The sequence below is a fragment of the Mauremys reevesii genome, linkage group 2, assembly GCF_016161935.1.
Source record: "Mauremys reevesii isolate NIE-2019 linkage group 2, ASM1616193v1, whole genome shotgun sequence".
Taxonomy (NCBI): domain Eukaryota; kingdom Metazoa; phylum Chordata; order Testudines; family Geoemydidae; genus Mauremys; species Mauremys reevesii.
The window spans coordinates 13,671,357-13,687,499 of NC_052624.1; the positions used below are offsets into that span (position 1 = coordinate 13,671,357).

General features: G+C 47.0%; 1 protein-coding gene across 5 annotated transcripts in view; it reads left to right on the plus strand.

Moving 5' to 3' along the window:
- Positions 1-16,143, plus strand: part of LOC120397146 (sodium channel protein type 5 subunit alpha-like) — a 119,674-nt gene that overhangs the window by 48,766 nt on the left and 54,765 nt on the right. For 4 of the 5 annotated variants that reach the window (XM_039522691.1, XM_039522693.1, XM_039522694.1 and 1 more), the window contains 3 exons: positions 1,909-2,256; positions 3,665-4,111; positions 5,639-5,764. In XM_039522691.1, the coding sequence (XP_039378625.1) occupies positions 1,909-2,256; positions 3,665-4,111; positions 5,639-5,764 (921 nt within the window). The remainder of the gene's footprint in view (positions 1-1,908; positions 2,257-3,664; positions 4,112-5,638; positions 5,765-16,143) is intronic. The other variant, XM_039522692.1, reaches the window with a different exon arrangement.

Sequence of the window (16,143 nt, forward strand, 5' to 3'; positions counted from 1 at the left end):
TCCAGGGGGCTCTGCTGCTTTGGCTCTTCACCCCTTATCATTTCTCTACAAGGATTAGGATCAACTCTGTCATTCCAGACCTTTTCTTTTGGCAGAGGTGGGAATTTGGAGGGCCTTCCCCCTCTTCCTCCCCAAGAATATTCTTGGGATATTTAGGTGGGGTTATGGGTGAGGTTTCCTCACCAGAAATACTTCGAGCTGAGAAAGGAAAGATGGTCCAGCAACCTCCTCATAAGATTGCTCCTAGTTTAGAGCAAGTTAAAATAGGCTCTGGTAACCCTATATAAAAATGTCACTCTTATTCAGCACATCTGTTCCCTCTTTGTATTTATTCAGAGTCATATCTGCTGATTTTGTGACTAAAATAAGTGCTTACTGCTGTTTATTCCTATTAGCCTTCCACAGTTAAGGTGTAGTCATTTGAATTCTATTTCTTCTTGTCCATCATAACCAAGACTGGTTACTGTGATAATCAGTGACATCTGTGCAAACCACTGAAGACAGTGGGGAGCCACTAAAGCCCTAACTGGGTAAAAAGGGGGGTCACTAAAGTCCTGTTTTGGCATGCAAAACTCTTATTACTGGTGATGATGCACGAGATTGGGGGCGTGGGGAAGAGCTTGTTTTCAGATAATTTCCATTGGTTTCCATTTCATGGAACTCAGTCAATTCTTGATCCAGCCCTAGAAGCTTGGGTCCATGGTAATGTAATAGGACACAGTCCTGTAAGTTTCTATACAACTTGAAGCAAAGGAGCTCATCAGTTCAGGGGGGACTTACTAGCCAGTTATAGTTGATATAGCCATGCTTAGAATATTAATGAATAATAGAACTCCACAAATCAGAGTGTAAACAGAGCATTTTTATTCACAAAAATATTCACAAATCATAATTTGTTTTTAATTATTTGACCATTTCTAGTAATATAGGAATACTTATTTCTTGAGCTGGTCAAATGGTGCAAATAATACATACACTATATTTGCAATTATGGTCCAGAATAAAAGCACCAAGTATGATTTGCTTTGATTCATGAAGTCATATTTTTATTTGGACAACTGCTGTGTGTTAAAGAAAATGATCATGAAGCCTGAATTTTAGCATGAATGACTCCTTCCTAATGAATTTTCAGAAATGCATTATTCTGTTAATAAGTTTCTATCAGTCAGTCAGGGAACAATAACAACACCATGGGACTTAGATGATGCAGCCACACAACACAAATAAAAAATAGTAATAAGCAAACTCAAACTGTTCATGAACAGCCAATAGTTTGAAAATTATTCTTCTGAACTATCTGACGGATAGTTGTGAATAAAGAATATTTTAAGTGAACAAATAATGTAATCAGAATTAGTTTGCAAATCATCCTCTAACGAGCAAAAGGACTAAATTAAGAACAAGTATTAGGGTAGGTTTACACTTACCTTCTGGGTCGAAGCGGTGAGTTCGACTTCTCGGAGTTCGAACTATCGCGTCTGATCCAGACGCGATAGTTCGAACTCCGGAAGCACTGCGGTCGACTCCGGTATTCCACCACTGCAAACGGCGGTGGCGGAGTCGACGGGGGAGCCGCGAAGTTCGACCCCGCCGCGTCTGGATGGGTGAGTAGGTCGAACTAGGGTACTTTGAATTCAGCTACGCTATTCATGTAGCTGAATTTGCGTACCCTAGTTCGACCCCCCTTCTTAGTGTAGACCAGGCCTTATTGAGAACAAATAGTTCTACTTATTACCAGATTGCAATTTGTGTATTTCTGATGTCAGAAAAAAACTACAAGAAAATATGCATTTCTGAGTATAGCAAATATATCAAAATTGTGGGCTCAGTTTTTTATAAGTGAGTGTTAGAAATACATGAATTAATTTTTTGCTATTTGACGTTGTACTATTTTCTTTTGTGTTACAGCTGCGGATCTTCAAATTGTCAAAGTCATGGCAAGCCTTAAATAAACTTGTGAAAATCATGTGTCAGTCAGTTGGTGCCTTGGGTAGTCTTCAACTGGTTTTAGGTATCACTGTATTTATTTTTGCTGCAGTAGGAACGCAGGTTTTTGGAAAATGTTACTGCAACAGCACTAAAATAAGCACAGACGATTTACGCTGGCATATGATTGACTTCTTCCATTCATTCCTTATTATATTCCGAATTCTATGTGGAGAATGGATTGAAACCTTGTGGGACTGCATGGAAGTAGCTGGGAAAGAGCTGTGTCTTCCTTTTTTCTTGCTGGTCCTGGTGGTAGGAAACCTAGTGGTGAGTTTCCAAATATTGTTCTATTTGTATTGCTCATATGTAGGGACCTACCAAATTCATGGTCCTTTCTGGTCAATTTCATGGTGAGAGGGTTCTTTAATTGGTCTATTTCATGATTTCCAATGTTTACATCTGAAATGTCACTGTATTGTAACCATAGGGGTCCTGACCCAAAATGGGATTGGGGGGTGGTGGTTCAAAGTTGTTGTGAGGAGGTCCCAAGATTGCCACCCTCACTTCTGTGCTGCCTTCAGGGCTGGGCTAGAGGAGGTTCCTGGAGCCCCTGGAGAAGCAGGGGGTGGAAGCCTCAGCTGCAGCCAATGGGAGCAGAAGTCCCCAGTCCCCACAGGAGCCACTGGGGAAGAAAACCCCAAGGTCTGCTCCCAGAGTCCCAGCAGGAGCTGCAGGTTGGGAGGAGTGGAAGTCCAGAGCCCAGCTCCCGGGCTGCTGCAGCACAGAAGTGAGGGTGTACCACCCTAATTTCTGTTCTGCCTCTGGAGGTGGGTCTGATCTCTCCACCAAGCGTGGTGTGCAGGGGAAGGACAACTCCTGTCCCTCCCCAGCCTGGCTGGACTAACAGCTAGGAGTCCCAGGCTCCTAGCAGCATGGGGAAGATCAGATTTCACAGGGAAGGACTGATTTCATGGTCCGTGACACGATTTTCATGGCCGTGAAATTGGTAGGGCCCTATTCATATGCAAATATACTACCTCGCCATTTTTTCTAGAAAGTGTGAAGTTTCCATGAGGCAAATGTGTTGTTTTTTGAATGCATGCCCCACATTTATTTGTTTATTTTTTGCAAGATGCATATTAGTGGATATGCCAGTTTTTGGGTGTCTTCCTGACTTAAGAGGGTACTGCTGGTCAAACCATTTGGATAGTTCAGTGTTTTATTGTATACATTATATCACAGAAGCTTTGCCTTCAGTATTTATGCCCATGGTTCCTTTCTCCCTCTCTTCTTTTGCTATGGCAAGGTTAACATACTCTTCAGTGAGTCTTACAATTAATTACTGTCAGCTCTTACATCTTTTAGCAGGTTACACTGCCAAGCGTTTCTGATATACTTATTTTTCACCACAACTGATCTATCATATAACTTACTTCCTGTCCCTTCTGTACCTCATGTTGCATACTTTCTCTCTAACTTTGACATACGTTTTTTGTCTTTATGATGTATTGTTAAGTTTCACCTTTTGGGAATCCATCCATGCTCAGCTCATGCATTAGCTAAGTAGTCACTAAATAAGATAGTGTAGTAGAAAATGTTTTCTTGTTACCATGTTGTTATAATAAGGAAAAAATATTGGCGGGGGGGGGGGGGAGTTTAAAAAAGGGTTTCCAAGACTGCTTTTTCAATTACAAAATAGTGTTGTCAACTTACTTTTCACTTCAATTGTTTTCAGGTGCTTAACCTGTTCATTGCCTTGCTGCTGAATTCCTGCAATACTGATGATCCAGCAACACCAGATGAAGCTGAAAAGAGGACCAAGCTTCAGCTTGCCTTTTCTCGGATTCGCATGGGTCTGCAGTTTGTGATACACATAACAGGGGATTTGTGTTGCAAAATACTCAGACAAGGGCTGAAAACAATGACCAACAGGAAGGTTACGGTGAAAGTTACTGCACAGAACGTTGGTGGGAATTACCATGCCGCTATAGATATGGGGGAAAATTACACCGATAATGGGATTTACCAAAACAAAGAGAAATCCCCACTGGCAAAGGAGTATGAGGATTTTATGACCAATTCTAACACATTTGTTTGTGTCCCCCTTGCTGAGGCAGAGTGTTACAGTGAGGATTATGATGATGAGAATAGCACATATACCAAAATGGAATATACAGCAATGGTAAGATGCCTAAATGTTTTGATATCTCTTTATACTTCTACCTCTAAGAAATAGTGTCCAGTACTCAACAGTAAATTATAACTTTAACCCATTTTCCCTTCTGTGGTTTCCATATATCTAATAAACTAATTAATGTCCAAGGTGGACTTCGTTCCCATTCCACCCATGGACCTCTATTATTCTGAGTCCTAGTCTTGCTAGAGTGAACAGTAGGCTTCTGAATATTTTATAAGGGTGAGGAAAGAGTCTATCTGAAAATGGAAAGTTGGCAGGATTTAGTTTGTGCAGCATGACTTCGGTGTGGTACATTTCACAGTGCCTGTGAAATATCCATTCCGTTAGGAGTTTAAAGACGTGCATTTTCTGTCCATGTGAAAAAGGGGTTAGTTGTGTGGATATTTGCTTTCTTGGTGGCCCTGGAATAATACAAGCAGACCATCACAGACTATCAGGGTTGGAAGGGACCTTAGGAGATCATCTAGTCCAACCCCCTGCTCAAAGCAGGACCAATCCCCAGACAGATTTTTACCTCAGTTCCCTAAATGGCCCCCTCAAGGATTGAACTCACAACCCTGGGTATAACAGGGCAATGCTCAACACAACCAGCTTCCTGCTTCCTTGTTCTTCCAGTGGCTTCAGGGGGAAGATGCTGTTGATACTGAGTTGTATTCCATTTTTCCCTTGCTATCCTAAGTTATGTTTCTATCTGTTTTGTCTCCATTTACTCCTGGATGAAAGCCAATCACCTTAAATGAAATTTGACCAAGACAGAAATTACTTTCTTGCTACCTCCTCCTCTGTTCTTACAAATAGGTGGGATTCACAATTTTCTGAGGGAGGCTTTATTTGAATTTCTCTCAGCTATTCAGTTAATAGTGATAGTTCATTGGATTGATAGCCAAAGGAAACTCAAATAAAATCTACACCACGAAAATTAAGCAATTTATTTCTAATTTTTCCCTTCTCTAGCTCAACTTCTGGGATGTTTTTTGGGTACCCATCTCTCATTTTTGGATTTTCTGAGCACCCCCCATGCCTTTAGTATGTCCCTTGATCTTGTTACCTTATGTCTTCTCTGCATTTTACCAACATTTCCTGTTCCTCTGCATGTCTCCTGCACCTTTTATTTTCCTTTTATTTTCTTTCTTTTCTTCTGTGGTTCTTTACCCTCGTGTTTTCAATTTTTTCTTTTATTTCCAATGAGTAGTAAAAATTTGTAAAATAATATGGGATTCTACATGGTTACCTACTTTAGGGAAAAATAAAAAGTATCAGTCATTTGAGTACTGCTCTTAATTGCTTGATTACGTATTTCTAACATAAAATACTTGACACAATTATTTTTCTAAACTATGAGTTCCTCAACTTGTTTTGGGTGTTAGTAGAGGAAGCTGAATGTCCTTATCTCTAGAAAAATATTTATGAGTATCTCAGCGTGTTTTGTTCTGTCAAGAAAATTCTGCTTTAGAAATAAGTATGCCACCAAATAAAAATAAAGAAAATAATCCCATCTTGGATTATTTCCAGCAGGAAAACGAACTAAAGCATAGGAGAGAGAAACGGAAAAGCTCAGGGGTCTTAAGTCAGGCCTCTGGGACTTCTGATACCATAAGTATGTTTTCCACCATTACACAGAAGGAAAAACAAACAGAGGTAATGGTAATAACTTTATTATCTATTATAAAGGCTCTAGATATAATGATTATTTTATTTGTCCCATTATTACTGTGCTGAAGAATGAAGTGGTTCCCTAGAGGTAATAAGTTTATGCAATGCAAGAAATAATGCAGTTCTCTAATGATAAAACAGACATAATAGTTTTTTCAGAATGTGGAGATTGCTGTCCAAACTGAAAAGACATTTTGTATTTCCAATAAACAGCTAAGGTTATTAATATAGAACAACATACAGTACTATACCAAATAAATGCAAAGAAAATAATCTAGGATCAATGCCAAATTTTAAGGACTATTTAAAAAAAAGGTATTCTGTATCTGATATTCAGTTTTGTGCAAAATTATTGGCATGTTAGTTGTGGATCCTCAAAACCTGTACCTCTAATTTCTAAATTGCAGTTGATTCCATCCATGACTGTCAAAAAAAGGTGGAGAAGCATGTCTCCATTCTAGGCAATATAGAAAATCAAATGGAAGTTCAGATAGGTCTATGGACTCCCCACCTTCAAAAGAGCACATAGCTCTAACAATAGTATTTTTGAAACCACTCTGCAGGGATAGTTACTTGAAGTCCTGATATTGAAAAATAAGATCTCTCGGTATGATCACCCAGACCAACTTATCCTTCCTTGTCCTGACTAATTAATCTTCAAACAACATGTCACACATATCCTAGTATATAAGAAGTTACAATTTTGAGGTGGTCTTTAAGACCTGTTAGACCTGAGAGAGATTATTTACTATGGTAGTAACATTTCCTTATATGAGCCCAGGGAAGGACATCTGCTATAATTGAAATATGTAAAGTCACAGAACTCCTAAATATCTATTTTCTATTTAGAAAAAAAGAACATTGTTTAATGTATTGGTAAAATATTTAGGCAATGGCTCTCAAATAAGAATGATTTTGTTTGTAGTTATCAACCACTGGGGTGGTGAAGTAAATGACTATTGACAGTCTTATGCCCCAGCAGTAAATGAAGCCATGCGACCCTTCTTTACCCTCTTCCATAGTATCTCTGAAATCATAGTCAGTGGAACTTTTTTGAACAGTGAGATGATTAACCTAACTCAGATTGCCTTCACCCAACCTCCTAAGAGCTCTCAACCTACTTTAGCAATGAGATTGTTCAAATCCATGATGATTTCACCAGGACCACGTAAATTAAGCTGGAGCAAAGAGAGAGGATTATTCTACCTTCCCTGTTGGAGTTTAGCCCATGTGGCAAAGTCCCGTCTCAGTCTCCCCAGCCTCTGCTGTTTTTAGCTCTGGTGAGACCGGCTTGGGTAATGCAGTCCCCCTTAGGACTCAGGGGAAGTCTGTTCCCTGTCTTCCCACCAGTCTTAGTTAAAGTATTTTTACCCTGCCTTGTAGGAGAGCATCCTGCCGCTCCTCCTGGGGAGGCTTGCTGCTTCAACACTCCTGGCAGCCGGGCTCCTTCTCTCTCTGCTTTCCCCCCACCCTCCTTCCTCCCAGGAAGGGGTTTAAAAAGGTCTCAGGCAGCTCCAAGTTGAAATCAGCTGATCCTAATTACCCTCAGGTAGCTCCCCTCAGCTGATTCTAATTTGCTACCTTGGTAACCCTTTCTCAGCTGAACCTGATTGACCTGTAGTTGCCTCTCAGTTGATAAGGAGGAGGGCCTTTTAACTCTCTGGGACTGACTCCTCCCCCACTCTTGCAACTGTCTGTCCTGAGTTTATCACACATCCCCCCCCGCTCAACACTACAGGGTTGGGCTACTTGGGTCGGCAAACAGTGTACCCTTGAAAGGCCATCCGCGTTGCCATGCTTGATTCCAGACCTATGTTGTACTCTGAAGTGGAAGGATTGTAGCGACAGGAACCACCTGGTCACTCTCGCATTTTTCTCTTTGTTTTGGTGCATCCACTTCAGAGGAGCATGGTCCGTGACAAGGGTAAACTTCCGAATGAGTAGGTAATAGCGAAGACTTTCAATGGCCCACTTTACGGCCAGGCATTCCTTCTCTACTACGGCATATTTACGTTCCCTGGGCAGGAGTTTCCTAATGAGGAACAGGACGGGGTGTTCTTCCTCTCCAACCAGTTGTGAAAGCACCGCTCCCAACCCAACCTCTGAGGCATCCATTTGCAAGATAAACTCCTTCTCCCAGTCTGGAGCTACCAGCACTGGGTCGGTGCAGAGCGCGGTCCGCAGATCTGCAAACGCCTCCTCAGCCGCGCTAGACCATCTCACTATATCCGGGCCACGGGCTTTCGTTAGGTCAGTTAGCGGGCATGCCCTGGTGGCGAAGTGGGGGATGAACCGCCTGTAGTACCCCACCAGCCCCAGGAATGCTCTGACCTGTTTCTTCTGGACAGGTCGGGGCCAATTCTGTATTGCCTCTAACTTGTTGAGTTGGGGCTTCACCACACCTCTCCCCACTATATATCCAAGGTATTTGGCTTCTGCTAGCCCAATTGTGCATTTGGAGGGATTTGCAGTCAGCCCCGCCTTCCTCAAGGTGTCCAGGACTGCTTCCACCTTCCCCAAGTGCGTCTCCCAATCCGGACTATGTATAATGATGTCATCAAGATAGGCGGCCGCATACCTGCCATGTGGGCGCAACAGTTTGTCCATGAGCCGTTGGAAGGTTGCAGGAGCCCCATGTAAACCGAAAGGGAGGACAGTGTATTGATACAGTCCCTCTGGAGTTGAAAAGGCCGTCTTCTCTTTGTCGGCCCTGGCCAAGGGAATTTGCCAATAACCCTTAGTCAGGTCAAGGGTGGACAAAAATCGTGCTTTCCCTAGTTGGTCAATTAGCTCATCTATCCGGGGTATAGGATACGCATCAAATTGGGACATCTCATTCAGTTTCCGGAAGTCATTGCAAAACCTCATACTGCCATCCGGTTTAGGTACTAGGACCACGGGGCTTGACCATTGGCTATGAGACTCTTCAATGACCCCTAACTTCAACATTTTCCTAACTTCTGACTTGATCTCTTCTCTTTTCACCTCCGGGATCCGGTATGGCTTTACATTCACCTTCACTCCAGGCTCCATGAGGATGTGATGGTGAACCTCAGTAATCCTGCCTGGCTTTTCTGAGAACACGTCCTGGTTGCGTTCGATCATGTTGATCACCTCCGCTCATTGGTCAGAGGTCAATTCTGGGGATATTCCCACTTGGCCAGGCAGGTTGCTCTCGGGAGGAGGTGACCCTATAGTGACCACATGCGCTTCTCTGTCTTGCCAAGGTTTCAACAGGTTCACATGATAGATTTGTTCCAGCTTCCGGCGTCCGGGCTGTCGGACTTTGTAATCGACCTCTCCAACGGCTTCTATTATCTCGTACGGCCCCTGCCATCTGGCCAGGAGCTTGCTCTCGGCTGTGGGTACGAGTACCATCACCCGATCTCCCACCTGGAATTTTCGGATCGTCGCCTGGCGATTGTAATATGTTTGTTGGGCCCCTTGTGCCCTCTCCATGTGTTCCCGCACTATGGGAGTGACTTGGGCTATCCTGTCTTTCATCTGCAACACATGCTCGATGACATTTCTCCCTGGGTTCGGCTGTTCTTCCCAACTTTCTTTGGCAATGTCCAGTATGCCGCGGGGGTGGCAACCATATAACAGTTCGAACGGGGAAAACCCAGTCGACGTCTGAGGCACCTCCCTGATCACAAACATTAGGTACGGTAGCAGGGTGTCCCAGTTCCTCCCATCCCGGCTCACCACCTTTCGTATCATGTTCTTCAACATCCTATTAAAATGCTCGACGAGGCCATCGGTCTGCGGATGATAGACTGATGTCCTTAGGGTCCGTATGTGGAGCATTGCACATAGATCCTTCATTAATTTAGACACAAAGGGAGTTCCTTGATCTGTCAGGATCTCTTTGGGTAGTCCCACTCTAGCGAAAATTTGGATTAATTCTTTAGCTATGGTCTTGGATGTAGTGTTCCGTAGGGGAATGGCCTCGGGGTATCGGGTGGCATAATCTAGCACCACCAGTATGTGCTGATGGCCTCGGGCTGATCTTTCTAACGGCCCTACTAGGTCCATAGCTATCCGCTCAAAGGGGACTTCAATAATCAGGAGAGGTACCAAAGGTGCCCTTAAGCGTGGTTGGGGCCCGTGTAACTGGCATTCTGGACAGGAGGCACAATATCGTTGGACCGCCACATATATTCCAGGCCAAAAAAACCTCTGCAGAATTCGGTCCAGGGTTTTATCTACCCCTAGATGTCCCCCGAACAAATGGCTGTGAGCTTGCTCCATCACGCCCCTCTGATGTTTCTGTGGTACTAGGAGCGGTTCCACGACTTGCTCTTGGATACGGACGACTCGGTACAGCAGATCCTTCTTGATCATATAATACGGCCCTGGGCCCTTGGCTCTCCCTTCCACAGGGGCCCCATTCACCTCCACTACTTCTTTGCGAATGTTCTGGTATACTGGATCATTGGCCTGATCCTGTCCAAAATTCTCTAGTGAAGGTCCAATTTGCCCAAACTCAGGGGGTTCTATTTCCCCCTCCCCTTCAAGGGAGGTCCCTGGGGAACTGGGCCCGGCTACTGGCTCCCCAACCTCCTGCCTAGTCCCCTTGTCAGTTGGGCCAACTCTCTCCCCTACGAGTATAGGCCTCTGGTTCTGGGCCAAGATGCTCGTTCCCCTCCTCTTATCTGCCCTCCTTTCTCGCTGAGTCTTCTTGGTTTTCCCAGGGGGCGAGAATAAATCCTGGGCAAATTCTTGGAAGGCTGGGGGGTTGCTAACTATTGAGGCCACCCCATTGCTCTCTGGGGTGTTATCTTCTTCTGACTCCTTTCCAGGAAGTAGACTGCCAAACCCTGGGAAGTCTCGTCCTATGAGGACTGGGTAGGGGAGTTTCGGGACCACCCCCACCATCACCTTAGTGGGGTTTCCTCGGACCTCTATTTTCACTCGGATGGTCGGGTAGTAATTGACATCCCCATGGACACAGGATATTCCTGTGCGCTTGGCCCGGGATAGTTGATCATACCCGACCAACTTTCCTGAGACCAGCGTGACCGCACTTCCTGAGTCTACTAACGTGGTGGTCTTTATACCATTCATTTTAACTTGCCTAGTATATCTATGAGGGACCATCGCTACTCCTACTAGACTTATCAGGTCACATGGCTCTTCTAGATTTCCCAGGTCGCATTGCATGGGCTCCTCTAGGTTTGGGCATTGGGCAGCTATATGCCCTATCTCTCCACATGCATAGCATCGATACCCTCCTCGAGGCAGCCCCTTAATTTTTGGGCTGTGAGGCCTTACCCCCCGAGTCTCTCTCTCCCAGTCCCAGGTCCCTCCGAGTACTTTGGCCGCTCTTCGTCCTCCTTCTTCCCTGCCATAGTTCGGCCTGGAGCTATGGCAACTCGGGCCCTTGGTACATAGACTTGCCTCCTATCCTGGCGCCTCCCTTCCCCAGTGGTCCGAGAGAGTTCCTGTGCTGCTAGACGTCTCTCTACAAGGGCAACTAGCTCATCATAGGAGGAGGGATCATTTTGACTGACCCATCCTCGTATGTCTGGTGGTAGCCCTCTCATGTACCTGTCCACAACTATGGTTTCCACGACTTCCTCCAGCTGGCGGGTCTCGGGGCACAGCCACTTCCGGGCCAGATGGATCAGGTCAAACAGTTGGGACCTCGGGGCTTTGTTGGCTCGGTATTTCCACTCGTGGAACCTCTGCGCCCTTATAGCTGTCGTCACGCCCGACCTCACCAGGATCTCCGCCTTTAGCTGGGAGTAATTGGAAGCTGCTTCTGTTGTCATATCAAAATATGCTTTCTGTGCCTCCCCACACAGAAAAGGTGCCAGGATACTGGCCCACTGGTCTTGGGGCCAGGCCTCCCGCCGGGCCGTCCTCTCAAACGTAAGGAGATATGCCTCCATGTCATCATTCATCATCATCTTCTGTAAGTAGTGGCTTGCGTGCAGGGGCCGAGTCCCATGGGCGCCGTGCGTTAGGGTGGTCAGGGCCTTTAGCTGGTTCACAACCTCATGCAAGGTGGCTCGATCCTGAGTCGCCTGGCTCATCAGGAGTTGATTTGTCTCCTGCTGCATTCGCATCGCCTCCTGCTGGGCAGCCATCTGCACCCTGGTAGCTCCTTGTTGGGCCGCAGTGGCCTGCACCAATGCCTTCACTACATCTTCCATTTTTTTTGGGGGTGTTTTACCCTGCCCCGAGACGGTTTGCCGCAAAGTCTCACTCACATCCCACTCCTGACACCACGTGTGGCAAAGTCCCGTCTCAGTCTCCCCAGCCTCTGCTGTTTTTAGCTCTGGTGAGACCGACTTGGGTAATGCAGTCCCCCTTAGGACTTAGGGGAAGTCTGTTCCCTGTCTTCCCACCAGTCTTAGTTAAAGTATTTTTACCCTGCCTTGTAGGAGAGCGTCCTGCCGCTCCTCCTGGGGAGGCTTGCTGCCTTGCTGCTTCAACAGTCCTGGCAGCCGGGCTCCTTCTCTCTCTGCTTTCCCCCCCGCCCCTTCCTTCCTCCCAGGAAGGGGTTTAAAAAGGTCTCAGGCAGCTCCAAGTTGGAATCAGCTGATCCTAATTACCCTCAGGTAGCTCCCCTCAGCTGATTCTAATTTGCTACCTTGGTAACCCTTTCTCAGCTGAACCTGATTGACCTGTAGTTGCCTCTCAGTTGATAAGGAGGAGGGCCTTTTAACCCTCTGGGACTGACTCCTTCCCCCCTCTTGCAACTGTCTGTCCTGAGTTTATCACACCCACTAACACAAATGCAATTTATAGGAGTTCTAAAGGATATCCAGGTTCCTTTATGTGAAAGAAGACTCTGTCCCTCTTGATTGCAGGAGGCCAGTGATGAGCATGTAACCCACTACTGACAGATCATCACACTCCGTCTTAGGGAAGGTGAAATACTTCTGAACAAGCTGTTGAGATAGATATGGAGAAATAAATAAAACACACACTTCCTGGAGAGTAAGGAGAGTGTAAGCGGGGGAATGATCCCGCTATTGTGCGGAATTTTCCTGACTTCTGCACTATCCTGGTGAAATGGGCTAACGGAAGGATCTGAGTCCTCACTCCCACTTCCTTTACCCAGAGGCCTCCCTGCCCTCGAGGACTACCCTTGCACTCTCCTGTCTGGCAGAGTTCTTGTAACCCCAACAAGGCTGGGCCCAGGATTCCTGGGGGAGCTCAACCCCCAACCTTGCTGTGGTCACCTAGGTCAGGGGCTAGGATGTCCCCACTCCGGGGTACTCTCTCTGCACTGGATGCTTTCCTGACCCACTGATCATTACATACGATTTAAAACAATACAGTTTATTTAATTAACAATTAGTTTAAAAAGGAATAAGGAAAAATGAGAAAGGTTAAAGGAATCACATCACCCTGCTCTGTGGCAGGGAACATCACAAACAGTGTCTCTGGAACGTCATGGCAGTTCACAGTCTGTTTCTTGTAGGTCCCAGGCCTCCTTCTCAGGCCCTGGCTGTGCTGCAGGGATGCTGTGAGTCGGACATTTGCTCTGGTGGTGGCCACACGCTCTCAGGCTCTAGGTGGCAGGACCCTTTTTCCCAGCGTCACCCCCCGTCCTGTCAGGGTTATGATCCCCCTCCAAGTCTGGCCTGCAGGGCCTCTTGGCTGAGGCATCTCCCTGTGCTGGGCCCACTGCCCAGGGTTCCCCTCGCTCTCTCCAGCTGCTCACCATACCCGGCTCTGGACTGCTCCAGCCCCAGCTCCGCACTGCCTCAGCACGGCTGCTGCTGCTCTGCCTCCAGCTCCCTGGGCTGCTTCTCTGGCCCCTCTGGTTCTGGTTGCTGCAGCTCTGCTCCCAGGGCAGGTCTGCTCTGCAGGCTGCTTCTGTGACTCTGTTCCCAGCTCTGACCTGCTTCCTGGGCTGCTTTTCTGGCCCCCTCTGGCTCTGGTTGCTGCAGCTCTCCTCCCAAGGCAGGTCTGCTATCTCTGGGCTGTGCTCTGGCTTTGGAGCTGCAGCTCTGCTCCCAGCAGCTTAGCTTGGGGCCCTTACTCTCTCCTTAGCTCGGCCCCACTCTGTCTGACCCAGGCAATCCCAGCTCACATGGAGGACAGAACACCCCTGGCCTCCTGACTCCTTGATTAGCCTAGCAACCAAAACACCCCCACTGAATGTTAGTATGGAGATACCAGTTCCCTTACAAAAGAAAGGAAACTACAGCTTGTAGACCACACAGCGGTCCACTATCTAAGGCCTGGTCTACACTAGGACTTTAATTCGAATTTAGCAGCGTTAATTCGAATTAACCGTGCACCCGTCCACACCAGGAAGCCATTCAATTCGACATAGAGGGCTCTTTAGTTCGAATTCTGTACTCCTCCCCGACGAGGGGAGTAGCGCTAAATTCGACATGGCTATGTCGAATTAGGCTAGGTGTGGATGCAAATCGAACTTAGTAGCTCCGGGAGCTATCCCACAGTGCACCACTCTGTTGACGCTCTGGACAGCAGTCCGAGCTTGGATGTTCTGACCAGCCACACAGGAAAAGCCCCGGGAAAATTTGAATTCCTTTTCCTGTCTGGACAGTTTGAATCTCATTTCGTGGTTGGACATCGGGGTGAGCTCAGCAGCACCGACAGCAATGCAGAGCTCTCCAGCAGAGGAGTTCATGTAATCTCTGAATAGAAAGAGGGACCCAGCATAGACTGACCGGGAAGTCTTGGATCTGATCGGTGTGTGGGGCGAGGAGTTCAGCTTTGAGCTGCGCTCCAAAAAACGGAATGCAAAGACCTACGAGAAGGTCTCCAAAGGCATGAGAGACAGAGGATACAGGCGGGATGCAACGCAGCGCTGCGTGAAAATCAAGGACCCCAGACAAGGCTACCAAAAAATCAAAGCGGCAAACGGACGCTACGGAGCCTGCCACCACTGCCCCACCAGTGACCATGGACTCTGACGATGGGACAGTGTCGACGGCCAGTTCCTCGGCGATGTTCGCGGACGGGGAAGATGAGGAAGGGTTTGTGGAGGACGAGGCAGGCGACAGCACTTACAACACTGGTTTCCCCGACAGCCAGGATCTCTTCATCACCCTCATGGAGATCCCCTACCAACCCTCCCCGGCCGTTAACTCGGACCCTGAATCAGGGGAAGGAGCAGTCGGTAAGTGCTTTAACCATGTAAACTTTTATTCTTAATATAACAGGAATCTGAAGTATGTGAAAAGGAGGTCTCTATATATATGGGGATAGAACAGAAATCATCCTGGGAGATCTCCACGAAGCTCTCCAGGAGGGAATCGAAAAGCCTCCGCAGGAGGTTCCTGGGGAGAGCTGCCTTACTGGGTGCTCCGTGGTAGCACAATTTTCCGCGCCAGGCTTTATTGAGGTTTTCTGGGAGCATTGCCTCCATAATACTGGCAGCATAGGCCCCTGCTTTGTGCTGGCTTTCACGCAGCATGCACTCTCTATCTCCTTCAGTGACCCTCCTCAGGGCGATCTCGCTCGGCGACTCCTGCATCTAATTAGGAAAATTACCGTAATGTTACGCCTGGTCCAAAGTATTTTTAAAAAATCTCCGGACAGACGGTGTAGCAGAGAGTCAGCACGCTGCTGCGTGACAAGCGTAACGGAAAGCCAAAAAATCAAATGGATGCTCATGGAGGGATTGGGGGGGACTGAGGATGCAAGCTATCCCACAGTTCCCGCTGTGTCCGAAAATCATTTGCATTCTTGGCTGAGCTCCAAATGCTTCTTGGGTCAAACACAGGGTCCGCGGTGGTTCAGGGCATAGCTTGTCAATGTACAGCCGCCGCCCCCCCCAGAAGTAAAAGGGAAAGAAATTGTCTCTTGACTCTTGTAAATGTCACCCTATGTGTACTGAATGCTGCTGGTAGACGCGATGCTGCGGCACGCTATGGTAGCATCCTCGCCCCCCCCGCCTCATGGGTGACTGACGGTGCAAAATGACTGGTACCCGTCCTCATCATCAGCCTTGCGGTAGATGGTGTAGTGCAATAGGACTGCTACCTGTCCTCGTCATCAGCCCATAAGTAGACAGCCTGCTAACCGTCTTCATCATAGCAACAGGGGGCTGAGCTCCATCAGCCCCCGCCCTTCATGTGTAAAGAAAAGATTCTGTACTGCCTGGACTATCATAGCAGCTGGAGGCTGCCTTACCCTCATTTCATTTCCCTAACAAGTCACTGTTTCTTATTCCTGCATTCTTTATTACTTCAGCATACAAATGGGGGGACACTACAACGGTAGCCCAGGAAGGCTAGAGGAGGAGGGAAGCAACAGGTAGGGCTGTTGCAGGGGCACCCCTTGTGAATGGCACGCAGCTCGTCATTCCTGCGGGATCTGACACAGAGCGGCTGTGCTCTGTAGTTCTCTGATACACTAAAACCATAGTACAG